Below are 20,320 nucleotides of genomic sequence, written 5' to 3'. Positions count from 1 at the left end.
CAGCCGATGATCGATCGCTGGCGACTTGAGCTCCTTCCTGATTGGTTGCGCGGGTCTGCAGCGCAATGAGGTGGCCACTGCGCATGCTCGTCCGCACGCGCGCACGCACCCCCTCGCCGATAACAAAGGCCGGGCGCGTGACCGCGCGCGCTGCTCCTTCGGCTCACGGCACTGCGCACGCGCGCGTACGGACAGACGCAAGGCGGGCGAAGGGCCGTGAACGCGCTCGGCAGCGGCGGTGCGAAGAAGAGGAGGAGGCGACATGAACGTCAACTGGGGCTCCGAACTGTGGGTACGTACCCCGGAACGGACCTGCACGCCGCCGTCGATGTCGAAGGAACACGGTCACGTGACGGAGGTCGGCCGCAGGCCCGTTGGCCCCGTGCACTCGCATTCTCGAGTTATGGACGCGTGAACGTATGACGTCACTCATTCACGCCTGCAAACACAAAAACAGGTTGACATACTCGTCCAGCTCTACATAATAGTCAAGGTCTATGACTTGTCCAAGTCTATGCACTGGTCCAGGTCTAGGTCTACGTAATAGTCCAAGACTACATAGTAGCCCAGGTCTGCATACTAGTCCAAGTCTCAGATCAGGTCTAGTCTTAGGTTCAGGTGTAGAAGCTTAGTCTTTGAAGCCTAAGCGTCACCGTAACGAAATACCTCGTCTCAGATGCAGGTCCGTCCGTGTCTGGTCTTTGGTCCAGCCGAAGTCTTTGAGTGCTCGTCTAGTGCGCGAGAGTTCTAGGTCTAGACTCGGGTCCGTGTCTTGTCTCAAGTCCGTGTCAGGGCTCGGCTCCAGGTCCAGCGTCAGGTGCGGGCCCTGTATCGGGTACGGTTCCAGTCTGAGGCCGCCTCTGGTCCATGTCTTGTTTCAGTTTAACGAATGAAGTTTATTAGTCCAAATGTAGTCGTCCACATAGTCAGGGGTGCCCACGAGTGGGGTTTGGTTTGTTTTGGGTTTTTTTGCGGCCTCGAGTTTGGCTGCGTGGCAGCAGCTGGCCAAGGAGGGGAGCGCCGCAGACTTCCCGCTAATTGCGACGACGACGTTCAGCTGAACTTCGAGTCGGTCGCCACGCCGGTCCGCCAAAATATGTCTTTACGTGAAAGCGCACCGTTGTGCAAAAAAGGGAAAAATGCCACCAGCTGACGGGCGCCTTTCAGAAGCGTACCCAAATTGTTACGACTTTGTGCACCTGCATTGATGTGGAAGTTGTTTTTTTTTACACACCTGACTTGCGGACCTTGAAGGTACCCGCATTCTCCTCGCCACACTTCTGGCCCAGCCACCGTACGTAAGCGGCAGATTTGTGGCGGGACTCGTCTAAGTCCGAGGTCGGCTGCAAATCACAGAGCGTGGAGTTTTCCGGAGACCTGCGATTGCCACAGAAATCCATTTGGAAAATAGAAATGAACTTTGTGCGTCGTCGCCAGTGAGACGTGCGCACTGCTCATCGAGCACGCTACTTGGAAAGAGCATGTTTTCAATCCGATAACAGAATACTCTGCTCATGACTTAATGCGTGTTTGAGGTCCATCGTGAAAATGCAGGCGAGCCAGCCGTTGTTTATCGGCGGTGCCGTGAGACCAGCTTGCGCCGCAGACTGCGGGCGAGTCACTTTAACGTACTGTATTTCACGGCCGGCATAGATCCACGAAAAAAAAAACTCAAAAAGATTGAACATCGAGCTCATCATAGCGACCGTGACTCGTTTTATGATCGGGACCGCTCCAAAAGAACTCCCAAGTCCTAGCGGCATGTTTCAAGTGGAAGAGTTCCTAACAGGTGAAAAAATGTGTCTTCAACTAATAGGAATGAATATTTCCTAATGTGGTCGGAATACGTTACAGCTGTGGGGCCGTCAGCGAGCGCAGGCGAGCGTATATCCGGCGGCGGCGGCGGCGGGCAGCTCTGACCTTGAACTTTGGGCGTGAGACTTACCAAAGCCTCTTGAGCGCGCAGCGGGAAAAACGCATACGTCCGCGGGAGAATGCGCGCATGTTGCTCGGCCAGCCGCGTTTGACGGGGAACGCTCGCGTTTCAGGGTTGCTCCGCCCACATTGGGGGGGGGGGGGGGGGGTCGCTCCACACACAGCGCGTCGCTGGCACGCCGCACGAGGGAGCGTCAATGCCACGTTTGACTTGACCGAAGAATGCGCGCACGCCGGAGAATACGGCCCGAAACGAAGAAGAGTTCCGGTAGTCGCCAGAGTTGAAGTTTGTTCACGTTCACACTAAACTAGTGGCGCCATCTTGAGGTGTCGTTGAGTAAGATGGCCGCCTTTGTCTTGCTTGGTTTTTTTTTGTGTGATTTTTGTTGGTGTTTGTTTTGTTTGTCTATTGTTTTGTTTCCTTTTTTTTCCACAAGTGTACTTCAAATCCGTTTGTTCTTTTATTTGATACATGTTTATAAATATCTATTTGGAAATGAGTCAATGAATAATAATGAAGGAAAAGCACTGAGCGGGCGTGTTTGTCGCAGGATCAGTTTGACAACCTGGAGAAACACACGAGCTGGGGCATCGACTTCCTGGAGAAATACACCAAATTTGTCAAAGAGCGAGCGGACATCGAACTCAACTACGCGAAACAGATCAGGTGACGACGCGCCACCGGCACGGGACCGCCCCGCCGCCAGTTGTCACGTCACGGAACACGCTGGCCAATCGAGACACGCGTGATAGCGCTCTTAACGTGTGTGCAGAAACCTGTCGAAGAAGTACCTTCCCAAGAGGAGCAGAGAAGATGACAACAGGTGAGCGACTCATCCGTCGACTGCTCATCCTCTTCAACCACGCCACTCGGCATTTTTTCTAGCCGGAATTGTTTTGTTGGATAATTATGTTTAAAATGATTACAAGTACTCTGGTTTCCTCCCATATTCCAAAAACATGCAAGGGAGATTCATTGAAGACTCCAAATTGCCCGTAGGTGTGTGTGTGTGAATGGTTGTTTGTTTTTGACACTACGTATACGGTATGTGCCCTGCGATTGGCCGGCGACCAGTTCAGCGCGCGCCCTGCCTCGGTGCCAGCACGCCCGAAAGCGACCGGTCAGGAGGAGAAGCGGAACAGAGAACGGACGGACGGATGGACGGATGATTTAAGTTGGATGAAATAACTCGTCCTGTTTACGAGCTCTTGAAAAGTTTCCTTTTTAGCCACTGGGTATTTGTAAACGCTGAAACAAACAAAAGTTTCTCTTTTTTTTGTTTTTTTTTCAGAATCCAAAGCGTATTTGACTTAATAAAAGGAACTATAGATTTTAACAGTGGAGCTGCTTTCAAAATAGACATAATTCTAACCACTACTAAATTCATTAGTTGGAATCGTTTTTTCCATCCATGCATCCATTTTCTACCGCTTATCCGAGGTGAGGTCGCGGGGGCCGTAGCTTTAGCAGGGACGCCCAGACTTCCCTCTCCCCAGCCACTTCGTCCAGCTCGGTCGAAAGGCGTAGTCTCTCCGGCGTGTCCCGGGTCGTCCCCGGGGCCTCCTCGCGGCGGGACGTGCCCGGAACACCTCGCCGGGGAGGCTTCCGGGAGGCGTCCGAATCAGATGCCCCGGCCGCCTCATCTGGCTCCTCTCGATGCGGAGGAGCAGCGGCTCTACTCTGAGATCCTCCCGGATGACCGAGCTTCTCACCCGTTCTCTACGGGAGAGCCCGGACACCCCGCGGAGGAAACTCATTTCGGCCGCTTGCATCCGGGATCTCGTTCTTTCGGTCACGACCCGCAGCTCGTGAAACACAGGTGGGGGTAGGAACGTAGATCGACCGGTAAATTGAAAGCTTCGCCTTTCGGCTTAGCTCCTTCTTTACCACAACGGACCGATACAAAGTCCGCATCACTGCAGACGCCGCACCGATCCGCCTGTCGATCTCCCGTTCCGTTCTTCCCTCACTTGTGAACAAGACCCCGAGATACTTGAACTCCTCCACTTGGGCAGGATCTCATCCCCAACCTGGAGAGGGCACGCCACCCTTTTCCGACTAAGGACCACGGTCTCAGATTTGGAGGTGCTGATTCTCATCCCAGGCGCTTCACACTCGGCTGCGAACCGCTCCCGTGAGAGTTGGAGATCACGGCTCGATGAAGCCAACAGAACCACATCATCTGCAAAAAGCAGAGATGCAATACTGAGGCCACCAAACCGGACCCCCTCTGCGCCTCGGCTGCACCTTGAAATTCTGTCCGTAAAAGTTATGAACAGAATCGGTGACAAAGGGCAGCCTTGACGAAATCCAACCCTCACCGGAAACGAGTCCGACTTACTGCCGGATATGAGGACCAAACTCTGACTGCGGTCGTACAAGGACCGAAGAGCCCGTATCAGGGTTCGGTACCCCATACTCCCGAAGTATCCACCACAGGACTCCCCGAGGGACACGGTCGAACAACTTCACCAAGTTCACAAAACACATGTAGACTGGTTGGGCAAACTCCCATGCACCCTCGAGGACCCTGCCGAGGGTGTAGAGCTGGTCCACTGTTCCACGGCCAGGACGAAAACCACACTGCTCCTCCTGAATCTGAGATTCGACTTCCCGACGGACCCTCCTCTCCAGCACCCCTGAATAGACCTTACCAGGGAGGCTGAGGAGTGGGATCCCCCTGTAGTTGGAACACACCCTTCTTAAAAAGGGGCACCACCACCCCAGTCTGCCAATCCAGAGGCACTGTCCCCGATGTCCACGCAATGTTGCAGAGGCGTGTCAACCAGGACAGCCCCACAACATCCAGAGCCTTGAGGAACTCCGGGCGAATCTCATCCACCCCCGGGGCCTTGCCACCGAGGAGCTTTTTAACCACCTCGGTGACCTCAACCCCAGAGATAGGAGAGCCCGCCCCAGTTACCCCAGACTCTGCTTCCTCATGGGAAGGCGTGTCGGTGGAATTGAGGAGGTCTTCGAAGTATTCTCCCCACCGGCTCACAGGGATGGGATGCTTGACAGCATCCCTCACCGTTGGTGTCCACCAACGGGTTCGGGGATTGCCGCCACGACAGGCACCGACTACCTTACGGCCACAGCTCCGGTCGGCCGCCTTGGCAATGGAGGAGCGGAACATGGTCCACTCGGACTTGATGTCCCCCGCCACCCCCAGGACGTGGGTGAAGTTGTGCCGGAGGTGGGATTTGAAACTCCTTCTGACAGGGGATTCTGCCAGACGTTCCCAGCAGACCCTCACAATACGTTTGGGCCTGCCACGTCGGACCGGCATCTTCCCCCACCATCGGAGCCAAATCACCACCAGGTGGTGATGAGTTGACAGCTCCGCCCCTCTCTTCAAGACTTGCGGCCGCAAGTCCGATGACACGACCACAAAGTCGATCATCGAACTGCGACCTAGGGTGTCCTGGTGCCAAGTGCACGTGTGGACACCCTTATGCTTGAACATGGTCTTTGTTATGGACAATACGTGATGAGCACAGAAGTCCAATAACAGAACACCGCTCGGGTTCTGATCGGGGGGGGGGGGTGGGCGTTCCTCCCAATCACGCCCTTCCAGGTCTCACTGTCATTGTCCACGTGAGCATTGAAGTCCCTCAGCAGAACGATGGAGTCCCTAGCGAGAGCGCTCTCCAGCACCCCCTCTAAGGACTCCAGAAAGGGTGGGTACTCTGATCTGCTGTTTGGTGCATAAGCACAAACAACAGTCAGGACCCGTCCCCCCCTCCCGAAGGCGGAGGGAGGCGACTCTCTCGTCCACCGGGGTGAACCCCAACGTACAGGCGCCGAGCCGGGGGGCACTAAGTATACCCACACCTGCTCGGCGCCTCTCACCGTGGGCAAACTCCAGAGTGGAAGAGAGTCCAACCCCTCTCAAGAGGACTGGTACCAGAGCCCAAGCCATGTGTGGAGGAGAGTCCGACTATATCTAGTCGGAACTTCTCGACCTCACACACCAGCTCAGGCTTCTTCCCTGCCAGAGAGGTGACATTCCACGTACCTAGGGCCAACTTCTGTAGCCGGGGATCGAATCGCCAAGGCCGTGCTTTCGGCCACCGCCCAGCTCACACTGCACCCGACCCATGTGGCCCCTCCCACAGGTGGTGAACCCATCGGAAGGGGGACCCACGTTACCCTTTCAGGCTGTGCCCACCAGGCGCTCGCTTTCGAGCCCCACCTCCAGGCCTGGCTCCAGAGGGGACCCCGGTGACCCGTGTCCGGGCAAGGGAAACCTCGATCCACTTATATTTTTCATCATAGGAGTCTTTGAGCCGTGCTTTGTCTGGTCCCTCACCTAGGACCTGTTTGCCATGTGTGACCCCAGACAACTTAGCTCCTAGGATCATTGGGACACACAAACCCCTCCACCACGAGAAGGTGACGGCTTCCGGGAGGAGTTTTTTTGAACGCATTAACTTTATGAGCCCCATCAAATCCTGCATGGCATTAAAGTGGGATGCTGTGTATATGAAGTGGCTATGTGAGAGACATAATTGTTCAGGAATCATTGTGGTTGTACTGTTCATAAAATGAGTTGTTACTAAATTACTATTTCTTCACAGGCACCTCACAAACTTTAGACCGAGGAATTTAAGATGGAGGTGGGAGTGCATCAGGCATCACCCCTGAGCCCCTTCCTGTTTGCAGTGGTGATGGATAGGCTGACAGATGAAGTTAGACTGGAATCCCCGTGGACCGGGATGTTCGCAGATGACATTGTGATCTGCAGGTGGAGTAGCAGTTCGAAAGGTGGAGGCATGCACTAGAAAGGAGAATAATGAAGATTAGCCCAAGTAAGACAAAATATACAGTATGTGCATAAATGAGAAGGGTGGAGGGGGAAGAGACAGCGAGGGTGGTGGACTTGAAATACTTCCAGAGCAATGGGGAGTGTGCTAAGGAAGCGAAGAAACGGGTCCAAGCAGGTTGGAACGCGCGGAGGAAGGGGTCAGGTGTGTTATGTGACAGAAGAGTCTCTGCTCGGATGAAGGGCAAAGTTTAGAAGACGGTGGTGAGGCCGGCCATGATGGTCGGATTGGAGACAACAGGAAGCAGAGCTGGAGGTGGCAGAAATGAAGATGTTGAGGTTCTCTCGAGGAGTGAGCAGGCTGAAGAGGATTAGAAATGAGCTCTTCGGAGGGACGGCCGAGGTTAGATGTTTTGGAGACAAAGTTTGAGAGAGCAGACTTAGATGGTTCGGACACGTCCAGAGGAGAGAGAGTGAGTATATTGGTAGAAGGATGATGAGGAGGATGGAGCTGCCAGGCAAGAGAGCGAGAGGAAGAGCAAAGAGAAGGTTGATGGATGTCGTGAGGGAAGACATGAGGGCAGTCGGTGTTCGAGAGGAGGATGCAGGAGGGAGGCTGACATGGGAAAGGATGACGCGCTGTGGCGACAAGCCCAAAGGAAAAGAAGAAGAAGAAGAAGAAGTTGCTAATACGTAGAGAGCTAAATAAATGAACAAACCTGCTCTTCGGAACGCAAACGTGAGCCTGAGACAGCGTCCAGTAGTTGGCATTGTCTCCGATTGTCCTCTTGTTCAGCCAAGTTTGCCCTCCTTGTACTCTGTTGTTTTGTTCGGGGCTAGCGAGATTAGCTAAGCTAACCGGCTTGAAAGACTTCGGAGTGTGTGGCGATTAACAAAGTCACGCACCTCACTGAGAATTTCTCGCTAGCCTCCTTCTCATCGGCCATCCACCAGACAGACGAACGTCTTAAACTTCAAAATAGTGCTTAAAAAAAACCAACAACATACAAAAACATATTCTGTGGTGTCTCGTCCAACCACTAGGGGCACTATGGATAGGAGTGACTAGATGTGGGGTGTAGAAAAGGAAACGAAGAAGAAAGTAGCATTGACACTGCTCACTGAAAAATCAAGCAAAGTAAAAGGAATTATCCAAGGATTTTTCTTGGAAATACAACGCGTACACGCCTGCACATAAATCCAGTCCATCATTTCCTTGTATCCGTATCATCGGTTACCTTTTAAAAGGATTTCAATCGATATATTTACATCCAGAAGGCGAACTTGCCAGGCACTCAAGTTGAATCGGAGAAATATAAATCAATACATCGATATAATGGATGAGTATATATACATACACACACACACACACACACACACATTGAGTCTTTGAAAAATAAATGATGTCTTGTACGGTTAGGTTAAAAGTATGTTCACAGCATGACTATAAATTTCACTGGAGAACCCAATTTTGGTTGCGTTAGCTCTGACAGCTGTTTTTGAGTGCGCGTCCAAAACTGATCTCAGTTTTTCTCTGTCACGTCACGTTTTTGAACAAAGGAAATATCGTCACGTATGGGGAGTGGCTGGATCCGGGAGCAGGCGGAGGCAGATGTAAAATGAGGAACAGTTTCTTGAGGAAAGGGAATGGCGGTGGTCCTAGGTGGGTGGCAGGCTTGGCGCCAGGAATGACGTAGATCAGGAACACGGGGGTCAAAAAAGGGAACGATGAATCGAGTGACTTGTGTGAGGTAAATGGACCGTGGTACCGCTGGAAGGAACTGCGATACTTTGGCGAGGGTTTCCTGGAACAGGCAGGCTTGTATACCGGTGGTGATGAGGCTGATTGGAGACAGGTGCTGAAGACAGAGCGCGAGAGAGAGGACGCAAATAATGGAACTGCAGGGCAGTATATGACAAATATATCCATCCATTTTCTTCACCGCTTCTCCGGTCCGGAGCCCATCCCAGCCGTCATCGGGCAGGAGGCGGGGTACACCCTCAACTGGTTGCCAGCCAATCGCAGGGCACACATACAAACAGACAACCATTGGCACTCACATTAACACCTACGGGCAATTTAGAGTCGTCAATGAACCTAGCACGCATGTTTTTGGCATGTGGGAGGAAAAGCGGAGTGCCCGGAGAAAAGCCACGCAGGCACGGGGAGAACATGCAAACTCCACACAGGCGGGGCCGGGGATCGAACCCCGCTCCTCAGAACTGTGAGGCAGATGCTCTAAATGACAAATATATACCCATGTAAATAAAACACTAAGATGGAATAGTTACAAGCTTTGAAAAGTTAAAAAAACAGCACCAAACGAAATCAAACTTACAACGGTATGGCCATGGTTACAAGGTCCTCTTAATTGCTACTATGCTAGCTTTCTGTTTGCAGATCTTGATGGCAGCGACCTATCGGGAGCTGCACACGCTTCTCAATTGCGACTGCGCAAACAAGTCGCCACGCAGCTGTCGATGAGTCCGGTCGTAACCGGCCGGCAAGTCTCACTACAGCTCATCAGTGGAATCGTGCTTATGTGGAGGGCAAATGATGATGATTGCAATTTTGGAATCATCATGCCAATTTTAGTTTGAATCGGGAGAAAAATCGAACTCAACACAATGTTGTTTTCAAATCGTTATTATGGTCGTTGTTATTGTATTATCATTATTTCAATGATTTGTATTCATCAGAAATATATATTTGTTTTTCTATTTTTGCCGGCATCGTGTTTCAATGAATGAAAGTTCATATTTTGTGCGAACATGAACTGAAGTTCGTTTCATCATTTTTTCTGCGCGATGAACGGAATTGAGAAGGGCCTTATTCCGCTCATTTTCTTTCAAGAGTGCCAGGTTTTGTTCGGGGCTTTCGGGACAAAACACACGATGTGCGAGACGATAAACGCTTCATTTGGTGACCGATTCCGTCGCAGCTGCATGAGAACGCGAGGTGCATTCAGGGACACTCCGTAAATGGGAGTGACTATTCTTGCGGGGCGTGTCTTTTGTAATACAGTACAGAATTGTACTTGGAAAATGATGATTTGTATCAGTATGCTTTCGTTAAAACACTGTACAATCACACTGTGATAATATGGAATTGAGTTCTTTTTGTCATATAAGAATTGATCAATCATTTTGTTCATAGAGCCAGCCAGAGCTGCGAGAAATTCAGTTGTCCTTTCACCCTCATTCCTGCCATACTTTGTCGCGTGTTTCTCTTTGCACATTGAGGACAAAAGTTCTGTTTTTGTTTTAATTCCTCATGAGAACATTTTTCTTCAATAAAATAAAAGGTATTGGCCCCTTTCTTTTTGAGGGGCTGGAACGGACGAATGGCTTGTCAATTCACTTCGAGGGCACACGTGAGGTTAATTGCGTTCGAAACTTGAAAACCGAGTTCGAACCGATTCAAGTGCTGCGGTGGTGCCTTCAGGTACACGTGGTGCGTGGCCTTCGGCACCACGCTTCAGCAGCTCGGCGAGTTGGCGGCGCAAAGAGAGGAAGTGGCCGAGAACCTCAACTCGCACGTCGCCGCCGACCTCGGCAGGTTCACGCACGAGCTCAAGGCCGAGAGGAAGGCGGTCAGATTACACACACGCGCAGGCGCACACTCGCACGCGCGCAAGAATCACAAGCTTGTGCTTTTTTTCAGCATTTCCAAGATGGCCGCCGTGCCCAGCAGCACATTGAAAATTCCTGGAAACAACTTGAGTCTGTGAGTTGAGTTGACTCCGCCCACATCCGGGGACACACCCACACGCGCACCTTTCACATCAAAAACATGAAGGTCACATGTTTCCAATCACCATTTACCTCCCATAGAGCACGAGTATGTTTTTAATTGGATTCATATCATGTTATCAATTCTCAACATCTCATTTTGAATAATGCCCACATCACGTTTCGACATTGTTTTGAACAATGTCAACATTACATGTTTTTAATGTCATCAATGGCGTTTTTCAAAATGCCAACATTGCGTTTCAACATCACGTGTTAACATTGTCAATGTGTGTTTTTAATGTCAACACTACGTTTGAAATCATTTCGACATCTTTGTATCACTCTCACGTTAAAAAAGAAATCAAACGTCATATGGGTTTACCATCACATTTTCAATAACTCCATCCATTTTCTACCGCTTATCCGGGGGCAGGAGCTTCAGCAGGGACGCCCAGACGTCCCTCTCCCCAGCCACTTCATCCAGCTCTTCCGGGGGGTTGCCGAGGCGTTCCCGGGCCGGCCGAAGCATGCGGTCTTTCCGGCGTGTCCCGGGTCGTCCCCGGGTCTCCTCCCGGCGGGACGTGCCCGGAACACCTCACCGGGGAGGCGTCCGGGAGGCATCCGAATCAGATGCCCCGGTCACCTCATCTGGCTCCTCTCGATGCGGAGGAGCAGCGGCTCTACTCCGAGATCCTCCCGGATGACCGAGCTTCTCGCCCGTTCTCTAAGGGAGAGCCCGGACACCCTGCGGAGGAAACTCATCTCGGCCGCTCGTATCCGGGATCTCGTTCTTTTGGGTCACGACCCGCAGCTCGTGACCATAGGTGAGGGTAGGGACGTAGATCGACCGGTAAATCGAGAGCTTGGCCTTTCGGCTCTGCTCCTTCTCCGCCACGACGGATCGATACGAAGTCCGCATCACTGCGGACGCCGCGCCGATCTGCCTGTCGATCTCCCGTTCCGTTCTCCCCTCGCTCGTGAACGAGACCCCGAGATACTTGAACTCCTCCACTCGGGGCGGGATCTCAGTTACTTTTCAATAACTGTAAACATTTGAACATGGTCACGTTTTTTAATCATGTCAGCGTTCCATGTTTTGCATGTCTCAATTTGCGTGGCGATCTTTTGAGCGCCGAATTGTGTGCGCTTGCAGACAAAGCGACGTTTCGAGCGCGACAGCAAGGAGGCGGAACGAGCGCAGCACTTGTGCAACAGGATGGACAACGTAGACAACAACATGGACGCTGAGAAGGTCGCCCAAAACCGGCTTGAGCCATCACCAGCATCGGTTACCATTGGTTAACATTCTTTAGCGTTAGGTCATATAGCGTTACATGCAAACATCAACAGGCAGTTGTGCAACTCGAGCCCCCCGCCCAGCTTGCTTTGTCTCCTAACAAAATGATATCAGATATCAGAAAGAGCCATCCTCCCACTGGAGCCGAATTTCAATGAAATGAAGATGAACAGAATAGATTACACACAAAGTGCAAATAAATGTTTGTGCCAACACTTACCCTTCGCTATCATTGGTTAGCGTACTTTCAAAGTGTTTACTAGCTTTACCGTGTTCTCTGTTGACGACATTCAAGTCATGTGAACTTTGTTCTGTGTGTCTGTGTTTGCACACCTCAGCGCTGCTCCTTTAAGGTAAGATGTTCATCGTTTCAATTCTGACTCTTATTTTTGTAGTGTCAGTCTTCGCTGAACTGAATTGTAGCGTAGTGTACGCAGCGTCGCTTTGTTTTTCTTTCAGGCTCGTCAGGCGGAGCAACAAAAACAACAGACGGCCCAAGAGTCCAAGAAGGAATATTTGACCGTTTTAAACCAGTTTAACCGGGACCAGCACCAGCACTACCACACCATGGTGCCCGTTATATACCAGGTAAAAGCACCACTTTTTCATCCAGACCCGCACCGCGCCACGTCAACCGGTTGAAACCACTCAAGGTCCGTGAGGGAATGACTGCCGTGTGTGCGCGTGTGTCAGCGCATCCAGGAAATGGAGGAGCGTCGTATCGAGCGCGTGAGTTCGGCCATGCGCTTGTCGGCCGAGGCGGAGAAGAAATCGCTTCCCGTCGTCGGCCGATGCTTGGACGCTATGATGGATGCCGCGGAGAGCATCCAGGCCCGGATGGTGAGAGCACCAATTCGTTTGCGCAAATCAGTGATTTCAGAACTCTCGATGTCGACGAGGTTCTCACAATTTTTGGGGGTTTCAGGACACGCGCTCGGTAGTGCGCGTGTACAAGTCCGGCTTCGAGCCGCCAGGCGATGTGGACCCGGAGGACTTTGGTGCCTCCATGAGGCGGAGCATTTCAGAGTCCAGCTACCTGGACGAGCGCGTGGAGGAGCGGCGGCACAGCAGGAAGCTGTGGCCTTTCCTCCGTAAAAACAAAGTATGCGCGCGCGACCTCTGATCTCGGCGCACGTGACCTTGCGATGCGGCTCGGTGACCTCTGACCTCTCCGCCCGCTCAGCTGCTGAATCTCCTGTCGTCGCCTCGCCAGCCGCCGCCGCCGCCGCCCGCCTCGCCCTCTCCGGGGGGCACGGCTCCCGGCCCCCCGTCCCCGCCCTCGACCACCAGGGAACCGATCGCGCAGCGGCTTAACGACCTCATGACGTCCGGCTCCCGAACCAGGAAGCAGTGCCTGCGCAGCCTCAAGAGAGGAGTACCCATTCCAAAATTACGCATTCATCATACTTAGATACATACTCGTACATGTGCATCTCATTTGCGTGTCATTTCAATGACTTTAGAAAAAAAGATTTTTCGGCGGGGGTGTATATTTTTGTGAAAAGCCATATTTGTTCGAGATTTGTCATATTTCACTGCGATTGAGCGGTTCAGGGTGTACCCCGCCGCCTCTTGCCCAGAGTCAGCTGGGATCGTCTCCAGCTCGCCCGCAACCCTACTGAGGATAAGCGCTACGGAAAACGGATGGAGGTTTATTTCAGAGAATTCCGAATTGTTTCCAAGAAAAAGTTTTCTTGTTTTAAATTTGCACTTCTATGAGAAAATACGGATCTTCCAGTGAAGTTTAAAAGGAAAAAGTCTTTTGGGGGGGTTGCTTTGAAAAGGTCAAGGTCAATTGTTTTCTAGAAGTCATTATTTTGGGGGGAGAAAAGTTGCATTTTTCCAACAAGGAAAAATGCATTTTTAGTTACTTTTTCAGGAAAAATCCTATTTTTGAGAAAGTTCGTAATTTTAAAAAGTCTTGTTTATCGAGAAAAAAAGAAAAGCTTTTTTTCTGGGGAAACAGAACAGAACTTAGAAAAAGCCCCACTTTTCCATTAACGTGGTATTTTTCGAAAATCATTTTCATTTTGAAAGGAACATTTTTTTCCCCAATGACATTTTTGCTCCATCTAACAGAAAGAATGAGACTCGGGTTTACTCATTTACATACCATTGACTGTACATCCCATTTGCATACAAATGTATAAATAGTGCATTTAGATACAGTATGTAACATGTCGAATATATCTACACATACATGAACTTTGATGTTTTGATGCCATTCGTGAGCTTCAAATGTCTTTCTTTCAATGCTTCTGTCTGACGGATAGCTGTCACTCAAACTGGTGAGTAGGACAGGTGCGGGAGGTGCCGGGCTTCGATGTCATCGACGTGTGCCGTCGTTGCCGTGCTTACAGGGCTCCGCCCCTCCGGACTGCAGCCATCTTCCTGCCGAGCAACGGCGGGAAAAACTGCAAAACAGAATTCACCACATCGGACAAGAGATCCTGCAAGAGCGAGAGCAAAGGTGACGCATGTTCGCTTAGCATTAGCATTAGCCACGATGGCCAACAAGAATGAGAGATGATGGTAATCCCCGCGCTGCTTGTTAGCTTAGCATTAGCCAGAAGATCAAAAAAGAGCCCAAGCACAAAGGACGTCTGTGCTGCTTGTTAGCTAAGCATTAGCCAGGAGTTGAAAAAAGTGAGAATAGATGTGGCCCAAGTCTCTTGGCCACTTGTTAGCACTAGCTTAGCATGAACCAGGAGATCCAACGAGAGTGGAAGCAAAGGTGATGCAAGTCCCTGTTTTAGGACCAACTCTTAGAACCTTCCGTCCCAAGTACATCCACCTCTCTGTGTGGCTTGTTAGCTTAGCATGAGTAGAAGTGAGCAGATCTGATGAGAGCGCGAACACAGGTGATGTCATCGTGTCATCAATTCCTGTGCAGCGCGCGGCATGTTGTGCTAATGCTTGTTAGCTTAGCATTAGCCTGTTGTGTTTCCAGAGAGGCTCTGGTGAAGATGAAGGCGGTGTACCATCAGAACCCGACCTTGGGAGACGGCGCCACCCTGGAGCCGCGATTGGACGAAGTCAGACGGAGCCTGCATAGACTGGAGGAGGAGCTTAGGAACAACCAGGTGGACGCACTAACGTCACTGCTGCCCGTGTTGCGTATGTACGTGTGCGTGTACACGTAGGTTGTGTGTACATGCTTCCGCTTGTGTGTTTGTGTATACCTGTGTGTGCGTGTGTTGTCTGTGTATGTGTGTTGTGGAGAGTGACGGGGGGGGGGGGGTCGTTCACAGCCGATTGGTCCTAGTGAGAGGAGGGGCCAGCTGCCGAAGCTGATGCGTGACGTCGTTAAGCTCCGCCTTGACCTTGGCGATCTCCAGGCGCTGCTCGTTGATGATCTTGATGAGATCGCCGCGGCAGCGGTCCAGTTTCTGGAGCCTCTTTTGGGTCTCGGCATCTTTCTGCTCAAGCTGGCGCCGCAGACTCTGGATGGTCTTCTCAAAGTGGTCTGACTGCAGCTTGTTGGACTCTAGGAACTTTGCGATCTTTTCCTCGATGGCGTCCACGCAGACATCCTGATCCCCCGTGATGTACTTCCTCTTGAGGCTGGTGATGGCCTTGGTGAAGGTCTTGGGTCTGTTGATGAGCGAGATGGAGGTCTCCAGGTCCTCTCGGAACCTGCGTATGTACGTGTCCTTAGTGAGCAGCACGCACTCCAGACTCTTGACGCTGGCCTGGTGGGCCTTGACGCGACCCTCATGGAACTTGATCTTCTCGGCCAGGTCGTTGGCCTGCATCTTGGCCAGGGCCAGGTCCTTCTTAGTGACCTTGTGGGCAGCCTGCTCCCCGGTGTACTCGGCCCTCAGAGCCTCCATGTCGGTGTCCATGTGTCTGAGAGATTCCCTCAGGGTGGCGGCTCCGCGCTCCTCGCGCTGAAGTTGCGCGTTGATGATCTCTTTGTGCGTCTGCAGTTCACTGATGTCGGCGTTCTTGGCCTTGAGTTCTTTGCTCTTTTGCTCGTCAGACTTCTTGAGCGCTTCCTTCTTCTCCATCAGGTCGTCGGTGGTGTTGGTGAGAGCGGTCACCTTGTTGGAGAGTGCGTTCTTCTGCATCTGGATCAGTCTCATCTCCACGCCGTGGTCGTACTGCAGTTTGTCGCGAATGCTCTTCTGGGCCTCCAGCTCCTCTTGCCGCTCGCTCAGCGCCGCCTGCAGTTTGCGTTTGTCCTCGGCCTGCTCCTCGGCCTGTTTGCTCATTTTGTCCATTTGAGCTTGAAGACCGGCTGCCTGCTTGGCGAAGGCCTCGTCCTTCTCGCGCATCTTCACCTTCCAGTCGTCTTCCACCTTCTGCAGTTGCTCGCTGTGCCTCTGGGCCTGGGCTTCCAGCTTCTTCTCCCAGGTGACAAGCGCCGCCTCCAGCTCGCTGATCTTCTCCTGGAGCTGAGCCTGGACGACTTTCAGGTCTTTGGCCTCCGATTCCGTCAGGCACTTCCTCTGCTCCAAGGAGAAGATCTGGGCTTTGTGGACCCTCACCTGGGTCATCAGCTCCTCCTCATCCTTGCTGGCCGCGTCCAGTTTCTCCTGCAGAGCCCGGTTCTGAGACTCAAGAGCCTCCACCCTAACGTCATGGCTCAGTCGGTCGCTCTGCCATAGCTTTTTGAACTCGTCCTGCTTCTGGACCAGCCTCCTGATCTTCCAGTTCACCTCCTTTCTTGAGTCTGAGCTTTGGTTCGGGTTAGACATGACTGCGTTGTGCTGAAGATCTGTCGAGTCTGGGTTCACCGGTCGTCAAACTTTGTGAGAATTGGCTGAGTCAGCGGTCAAACGTTTTGCAGGTTTGCTGAGTTGGCGAAGTCGAAAACCGATATCGTTTTGTAGAGTCGCCATTCACCAATGGGCAAATGTTGTGAAGATTTGCCGCGCTGTCAAATGTTGCTGAGTCGGCGAAATTTTGTGGAGATTTGCTGAGTGGGTGTTCAGCAGTAGATAAGATTTGCTGAGTCGGCGCTCGCCACCGCTCAAACCTTCTGACAATCCCCCCGAGAGTTGCCGAGATTTGTCGGTCGTCGGCCTCGCTCCGCATCTTTGATGATGCGGCGGTCTGTGATGACGTCACTGATCTGATGACTGTGATGATGTCATCACGCGGCGAAGCACAAAAGCTCGCGCGTCTGTGATGTCGCTCGAGCGATGACGTCAATGCTTCTTCTCACGTGTGCGCGTGTTTCAGGTGTGGCTGGCGGAGGCCGAGCAGGGCAGTAAGTCATCGACACCGGGAACTTTGAAGCAGATCGATGCCGCGAGTCCGGACAGCAGAGAAAGGTTAGCGGCACGTTTGCCAAGCACCTCGCCCTCCTCATTCTTTTCTTCATGTCTCCTTCTCATTCTTCTTCTTTCCGTTGTGGGGGGAAAAAAAAAAAAAAAAGGACTTTTTGTTCTGCTCGAGAATACCTGAAACAAATCGAATGGAGGCCAAGTGAACCATTTTGGTTGTCTTGGATGCAGAGGTGGGCAGTCACTAGGCTCGACACGATCAGGATTTTTGGGGCCGATCGCCGAAGTTTAAATCCGCCGATCGCCGATCCGATCACAAGATGGAGCAATGTGTCTATTGAAACGACTTGTCCATTTACTTGATATACATCTTCTATATCTTGCATACACACAGTGGCTACGGAAAGTATTCATTTGACACTCTTTGTTATATTTGCTCAAATCATTTAAGTTCATTTTTTTTCGCACAGCACCCCATATTGAAAGATACAACCGGAATTGTTGAACGTTTTGCACATTTATTAAAAAAGGAAAACTGAAAGATCCCACAGCCAGAAGTATTCAGACCCTTTGCTGAGTATTTAGTCGAAGCCCCCTTTTGAGCCGATACGGACGGCCACGCGTCTTTCTGGGAAGGTTTCCCACCTGGATTTGGGGATCCTCTGCCATTCCTCCTTGCTTGCAGTTCCCTCTCCAGTTCTGTCAGGTTGGATGGTGAACGTTGGTGGGCACCAGTTTTCAGGTCTCTCCAGAGATGCTCGATTGGGTTTAAGTCAGGGCTCTGGATGGACCATTCAAGAACAGTCACGGAGTTGTTCTGAAGCCCCTCCTTCGTCATTTTAGCTGTGTGCTTCGGGTCACTGTCTTGTTGGAAGGTGAACCTTCGGCCCAGTCGGAGGTTCTGAGCACTCTGGAGAAGGTCTTCGTCCAGGATAGCCCCGTACTTGGCCGCATCCGTCTTTTCACTCGATTGCAACCGGTGGTCCTGTCCGTGCAGCTGCAAAACCCCCCCACAGCGTGATGCTGCCGCTGTTGGGACTCTATTGGACACTGCTTTTCTCCACACATACCGCTTAGAATTAAGGCCAACAAGTTCTATCTCGGTCTCATCAGACCAGAGAATCTTCTTTCTCACCATCTTGGAGTCCTTCAGGTGTTTTTGTTTTCTTTGTTTTTAGCAAACTCCATGCGGGCTTTCACAGTTCTTGCACCGAGAAGAGGCTTCCCGACTGGTGGAGGGCTGCAGCGATGCTTGACTTTCTCGAACTTTCTCCCATCTCCCGACCGCATCGCTGGATCGTTGCGTTCTTCTTGACCTCTCTCACCAAGACTCTTCTCCCCCGATTTCACAGCTGGACTCCAGCGAACGCGTAGAACCGTCTCAAGGATGATCAGAAGAAATGGACAGCGCCCGATGTGAGTGTCACAGCAAAGGCTCTGAATACTTCTGGCTGTGGGATCTTTCACTTTTGTCAACAATTCAGTTTCATTAATGAGGGGGAAAATGAACTTCAATGATTTTAGCAAATGGCGGATTTACTGCATATCACGGATTATTCGCTGTATCGCGGGATATCTCGTGATTATTTTCCCCCACGGACTGTTACTTCTGACTCACGTCGCGCTCAGCGCGAGCCAGCAGGAAAGAGCGCGTCAAAGAGGATCGTAGCGACAATGAATCGAAAGGTGCTTTGGATAGAGGGGCGACGGAAAAGGCCGCTGGTGTTCTTCCGGTCGCTTGATTGAACAAACGCCAACAAAATCCAAGAAACACAAGCGCGTTCTTGCCGACATGCTAAAGCCGGCCGACCGTATGTCCCGGTTGGCTGAGTTCCGCGTCACACGTCCGCCGTGGCAGTTGCCGGAGTGCAGGATGAGCGCTATGCAAACATCTTTGAATCTCAAACAGGAAATCTTCCCTTACATTCTCCACCTATCTTCTCCGGCTTCTTTTTCTTGGACTTCTTCTCTTCATTCGTCCTCTCTTTCTTCTTTTCCACCTCTCCTGCTCCTGCTTCTCTTTCTTATTCTTCTACTTCTTCTTCTCCCCTGCATATCTCCTTCTCCGTGCTTGTTCTCCTCCTCCTCCTCCTCATCGTTGTGACATTTTGCCTGTCGTCGATCGTCGTTCCTCGTCGCAGTCCCGACGGCAGCTACACGGAAGATCGGAGCGCCGAAGTTCGCTTCTCCAAGTCTCGGAGCTCCGACTTCGACGACGACTTCGATGACGACGAGCCGCCGGCCAGCATCGGAACTTGCAAGTCGCTCTACCCGTTCCAAGGTACCGCCTTCGCTTTGATGAAGTCGAAGACTTGAGTCAAGTCAAGTTTATTTGTGTAGCCCTTCATCCCCCCCAATCGGGCAAGGAAGAAGTCAAAACCCCATTTAGGGAAAAAGAAAGCTTGAGGAAGGAGTGCAGAGGGACGAAGGTGAAGATGATGAAGGTGATGTTGCAGGTCAGAACGAGGGCACGCTGTCCATGTGCGAAGGAGAACTTCTGAGCGTGGTGGAGGAGGACAAAGGCGACGGCTGGACGAGAGTACGAAGGAACGCAGAAGAAGAAGGATACGTGCCCACCTCCTACATCAAGGTCTTCATGGAGGCCAAAGGTCAACACCGACGACGACGACAACAACTTCATAACATCTTTGGCATGTTGATCATGTGCGTGCGTGCGTGCGTGTGTGCAGGCTTTGTGCAGACAAGCCGTCTGGTGTGAAGCGGTCGTGCGCGCGAACGGGAAGCGAGGCCGTCGAAGGCGGCAGACGGCGACGGCCGCTCATCTCGCGCCTTTGTGCTGGGTTGCCGTGACAACTGTCGCCATGCCAACGTGGTTGCCACGGTGACCGCGCAAAGCCGACCATCTGACTTATCCGGAGGCCCGCGCCGCCCGAACGTTGGGCTCTCGCCAAGACCGCAGCCGTCGCCGGGCGCGCGCGCACACGCACACATTTGCTGGTGTAGGGTCAGTAAAGAAAGGAAAACCAACCAATCGTGGCGTCTGCGTTATTTGCTCTTTTGCCACACGAGGCGCTGCTTCTGTGCAAAAACTTACATTGAACTTTGATTTGGAAACAGCATGTAGGATGATGGAACGTGGAAGTCTTCAAAAGAAAAAGCAACATTTTGAGGTTATTATATCAGTAACAGTTGAGCCATGTGACTTATGTTTCAATATTATCCCCCGCGTGTCGTCGTGTTAGATGTCAACGTCTTTGATTTTTACGCTCTCATCAGCAGCTTCCTGTATGTTCCCCGTTTCAAAGTAAAACAAGTCTGGACTTTCATGCGTCCTTTTATTGCGAAGCCCGGGCTCTCGGAGGTCACGTGACACCGACAGCTAACCCTACACTCGA

At 51.8% G+C, this 20,320-nt stretch overlaps 1 protein-coding gene across 5 annotated transcripts; it reads left to right on the top strand.

The window, feature by feature from the left end:
• The first annotated feature begins 105 nt into the window (after window positions 1-105).
• Window positions 106-20,249, top strand: LOC133475703 (formin-binding protein 1-like). 5 transcript variants are annotated; one of them, XM_061768945.1, is made up of 18 exons: window positions 106-292; window positions 2,487-2,602; window positions 2,709-2,759; window positions 10,147-10,294; window positions 10,366-10,428; window positions 11,590-11,724; window positions 12,072-12,086; window positions 12,193-12,321; window positions 12,427-12,573; window positions 12,659-12,835; window positions 12,917-13,108; window positions 14,007-14,021; window positions 14,094-14,203; window positions 14,684-14,816; window positions 16,921-17,012; window positions 19,106-19,245; window positions 19,421-19,573; window positions 19,655-20,249. In XM_061768945.1, the coding sequence occupies exons 1-18, from the start codon at window positions 263-265 to the stop codon at window positions 19,681-19,683; spliced, it is 1,875 nt and encodes a 624-aa protein (XP_061624929.1). In that variant the 5' UTR covers window positions 106-262; the 3' UTR covers window positions 19,684-20,249. The 5 variants fall into 5 exon arrangements, with proteins under 5 accessions (XP_061624929.1, XP_061624926.1, XP_061624930.1 ...); XM_061768946.1 differs by having other exon boundaries at window positions 107-292; window positions 11,590-11,688; XM_061768942.1 differs by having other exon boundaries at window positions 14,007-14,203.
• The last annotated feature ends 71 nt before the right edge of the window (window positions 20,250-20,320 follow it).

Source organism: Phyllopteryx taeniolatus, chromosome 3, assembly GCF_024500385.1.
Source record: "Phyllopteryx taeniolatus isolate TA_2022b chromosome 3, UOR_Ptae_1.2, whole genome shotgun sequence".
NCBI classification, from domain to species: Eukaryota; Metazoa; Chordata; class Actinopteri; order Syngnathiformes; family Syngnathidae; genus Phyllopteryx; species Phyllopteryx taeniolatus.
This window is presented reverse-complemented; position numbering and strand designations above follow the sequence as displayed.